Source organism: Lottia gigantea (genome assembly GCF_000327385.1).
Source record: "Lottia gigantea unplaced genomic scaffold LOTGIsca_653, whole genome shotgun sequence".
In the NCBI taxonomy this organism is placed as follows: Eukaryota; Metazoa; Mollusca; class Gastropoda; family Lottiidae; genus Lottia; species Lottia gigantea.
In genome coordinates this window covers 3,462-7,925 of record NW_008710224.1, presented here as the reverse complement: position 1 = coordinate 7,925, position 4,464 = coordinate 3,462, and the positions used below count along the sequence as shown (strand labels likewise).

Sequence of the window (4,464 nt, the reverse complement as noted above, 5' to 3'; positions counted from 1 at the left end):
TTATGAATTGCAATGCAACCTATGCTCCCTGATGTATTTTAAGATTTCAAGAAATATTATTAGTCATATTTGTATAGCTTTTGGAAGTTAGGGATTNTGAAATAAAAATTCCACATCAAGTCGAACGGCAGTTCCAAGCTCACATATCTTAAATTTATCAAAAATGTTCTGAATAGAAGCCATTTTCATATTTCAGATGTCAAATGTTAAAAAGATGTCTCCTACAGAATTTACAGTAACATTAACTACAAACCACATAGCACCATTTGTATGGATTAATTCACGTGGTATATCTGGTCGTTTTTCTGATAATGGTTTTATAATGAAAGATCCTCAGCTACAGTTGACTTTTACATCCTGGCAACCAGTGGACTTAAAAACTTTTACTTATTCATTATCTGTACAATCATTAATGGATATTTACCATTAAAATATCAGAATAGACTTGTACTTAATTTTAAAAATTACCATTGAAATATTAAATTGTAACAGATACTAGTATTGCATTGTACACCATTATGTAACCATTAAAATAATACAGCTTTGTATTACTTATACCATTATATTTACCATTTAATAACCAACATTGAAACTACCAACAAATTACTCCGTAAAAAGTTATCTGTTACCTTCCTAAGGAAGATATACTATTTAAATTGGGGTGCTGTTGGCCTTCGTGGCTCTTAAAGGGGTGAAATATTCAACAACATCCTTAACGAAATTTTCATTTTTGAAAACGCACAGAAGACTAGAGGATACAGATAAAAGTTCCAAAAAGAAATAATATTATATAATATTATGTTGATATATATGACGTCAAACAATTAAAATACAGTTAATAATGCAATGACGTCACAAGTCAAGAAAGATTACTTTCTATAAGACGAGTTCACGAGTTTCTCTACAAAATTTGCAGAATTTTCTTGATAGAATTTAAAGGTATTGTATGGATTACGTATGTCCGTTATATTTATTTGTGATAAATATCAACTTTCCATATAAATTTTCACACCAGAGCAAGGAAATGCATTTATTTTTTTAGGATTTCGAAAAAAAGCTACCTATGTCTTGAATAAGGAAATGGACTAAATGGATTAATCGTAACAAAACATCTAAATATAGAAAGTGAAATGAGTAGTTTATGATATATTTGAAAGGATTATGCGATTTTCAAACATTTCTTGTACTCTTTTTGTCTTTTCATATTCAAGTCCGAAATCAACCCCCGAAAATGGCGAACAGTGGCTTTTTTAATCATAACAATAGACCTAATAATCTTCAGATACAGAATTTTTCCAGAATTATTCGAAGGTAAATTGTAATTTTCATGTGGAATTGTGTTTTTCCAGTTCCTGCTGTGCTTCCTCTGATGCTGAATTTCGTCCATTGCTCCTTCTATTGAATCTGTTTTGAACAAATTGGCAGAACATATGAATGCATAGACCAAACGAGGAAACAATGCGATTTTCTTAACATAAGAGTAGACTCTTGACTGTCAATGCTTTGTAATTAGAATCTCTACGTACACACTGTATCTGTCAAAATTTCTAGTTTGACAAGATCTCGGTTAATTTTGGATTTGGTTCTTTTTGACCACAAATAAAAAGTGCCATTTTTCCATGTTTAATCCCAATCTGTTCGCAAGTTGTACACAATTATTTCGTAAATTATTAAATTCAAAGTGGGTATGTCTCCTACTTAAAGAAAATAAAACTCTCCCTGTAAAGCTTGTAGCCTATTTTTTTTTCCAGGATGTTTCCAATACAATATGTGAAAGGACCCAGTCCACTTGATGTCTACTTAAACCAAATAGCAAGACAAATGGTGGACCATGCCTTTTCTAGTGCAGAAGAGACCCATCGTTCCATGTTGACAATGGACACAGACACTGAGACAGAAAATGTTGCTTTGAATTTGAAAGTACTCAATAAAGGTAACTTAAACTTTTTAGATCGTTCTGACTACTAACGTTACGGGGTTTTCTAAGCGTCGGTCGGGAAATTATAACGAAGCAAGGCTGAAAACACACTGGAAAGATTGTTAAAGCCAGTAAATTCACTATCCACTGCAATTTTCTATTTCCTTTGAGCACTGACTTGAACACAAACATATTGACGTATTGTAGGGTTCAAAACGAACTTTGCCTTCAATTCTAAAAATAGCGTCTAAATAATCGAGACTATAATTCGCACGTTTTCCGGTTTGTGGGAAAATACAGTTCTTTACGTTGGACCATTTCGTTTTTCGATGTTTTGCAATTAGGAATTCAGACTATGGAGAACAACAAATTTGGTAATGACTGTTTTATTGTATATTTTGTAACATTGTGTATGCATTTCATTGCTTTCGGATAGGTTTTTAGTTGTCAAATCTACCTTGCTTCGTGAGCCATAATAAGCCCTTTCGATTCGTTTTCATTCGCCTTCGTTCGTAACTTGCATTATTGGGATGTATAGTTCTATATTATATATGAGTACATTATTGGGGTGTATTTAGAGTACATTATTGGGATGTATTTAGAGTACATTATTGGGATGTATGTAGATTGCATTATTGGGATGTATGTAGATTGCATTATTGGGATGTATTTAGAGTACATTATTGGGATGTATGTAGATTGCATTATTGGGATGTTTAGATTTAGGCCTACTTCGTTCGCATTATTGGGATGCTTAGATTTACTTCGTTCGCATTATTGGGATGCTTAGATTTACTTCGTTCGCATTATTGGGATGCTTAGATTTACTTCGTTCGCATTATTGGGATGCTTAGATTTACTTCGTTCGCATTATAGGGATGCTTAGAATTACTTCGTTTCGCACCCGTTTTGTACTTTTTGGCTTTTGGTTGCATAGATTAATTGTGGTCTGGCTTGTTAGAATATTGTTATAAGAGGGTTGTCTCCCTTAAGTCAGATATGTTCATATCACTATTCGAAATATTTTATATATTTCAGTTAATCGCTTCATTTGTATATTCGCTTCGTTCGTCTTCTGTACTCCTGATTACTTCGATGTATATATAGGCCTAAGCCTATTTGGTTTTTACTGTTTGTGTTTTTAGTAAGAAAAGAAATTTATGAACTCTTGTATTTATTAGAAGCGCATGAACAATAATAACTCCATTGAACTATAGGCCAGTCGCACCAATTCCTATTGCAGGACTACATTATATTAACAAATTTGTTCGAAATGGAATCTGGAGGTGCGACATCTACCCCGTTGGATTCTGGTGGGACTGATACTAAAAATAAATCTGACAGTCTTAACAACGATTTCGATACTATGAGAATTGAATATGAAAAGGAAAGGTTAGATTTGATGAGACAGAAAGAAATTCTTCTAAAGAGACAAAGTCTGGCTCGTCAGCGTTTTGAACTGTCTCAACAGGAAGAACAGCCAGAACTAGAAACAGCTATTTCAATTGCCAGTGCAAAATCACTTGTGGTTGCAGACGAATTGCCGGACTCTATGATGGTTACTTTCGATAAATCAAACTCACCTGATGATACTTCTACTCATTTTGTGCCAAAGGTTGAAAATATTTCTCCTTTACCCATAGGATCTGATCTGAGGCCTAACAGGAACATTTCGCATGACACTCCTAGATCAAGACCGACTAGAAGAGAACATTCACCAGATTATTTTAGATCCAGAGCAACCAGAGAAATGTCCCCTGATTATGATAGACACCAATTTCGTGAAGACTATTCTAGTTCTAATAATATGAGTTCCTTTAAACTTTTGCAACATTTAAAACGTCCTTCTGTGGATATCAAGAAATTTGGAGGTACACCAACTGATTTTCCCAGATTTAAGAGACAATTTAAAACTCAAGTCTTGGAATATACATCAAATAACGACGAAAGGATGAATTACTTAGATCAATTTACGTATGGCCAACCACATGATATTGTTTCAGGATACGGATTTATGCCAGCCGATACTGGATTTCCTGCTGCTATGCAAGAACTAGCCGAGCGTTATGGCGACCCAGATGTTTTGGCACATGACTATATTTATCGTGCATTAAATTGGAAGGATATCAAAGCTAACAAACCTAGAGATCTTGATGAATTTGGTATATTTCTCTTCGAGGTACAAACTGCTATATGTAATATAGACTCACTGCGAACTATCGACTCTCAGGGAAATATTCAGACTCTGTTAAAAAAGTTACCCTTTGGAATGCATGAAAAGTGGCGCACATACATGCGTGGAATTAGATATTATAGAACAATTAGATTCAGTGACTTTGTTGAGTTTGTAAGAGGCGAAAGTAGGAAACAAATGGACCCAATATATGGAAGGGAAGTTTTAGGTACACGACCAGTCCGTTATGATAGTCATCAACAAAAACCAACAAAGATCTAATAAGAAATCTTATTCTGGTCATATTGACAATTGTGATTACTGTAAAAAGNGGTGGACATTCGTTTTCAGAATGCAAAACTTTGGAAAATTT

General features: G+C 33.9%; 2 protein-coding genes across 2 annotated transcripts in view; both read left to right on the top strand.

Annotated features, from left to right (window-relative positions):
• Positions 1–430, top strand: part of LOTGIDRAFT_176024 (hypothetical protein) — a gene marked incomplete at both ends in the record, with an annotated part of 8,003 nt that extends 7,573 nt beyond the window's left edge. The window contains one exon of the mRNA XM_009064834.1: positions 197–430. Within this exon, the coding sequence (XP_009063082.1) occupies positions 197–430 (234 nt within the window). The remainder of the gene's footprint in view (positions 1–196) is intronic.
• Positions 431–1,231: 801 nt separating this feature from the next.
• Positions 1,232–3,063, top strand: LOTGIDRAFT_176023 (hypothetical protein; the record flags this gene model as incomplete). Its single annotated transcript, XM_009064833.1, has 3 exons — positions 1,232–1,311; positions 1,752–1,933; positions 2,957–3,063. 3 exons carry the CDS (start codon positions 1,232–1,234, stop codon positions 3,061–3,063), a joined length of 369 nt encoding a protein of 122 aa, XP_009063081.1.
• Between the last annotated feature and the right edge of the window lie 1,401 nt (positions 3,064–4,464).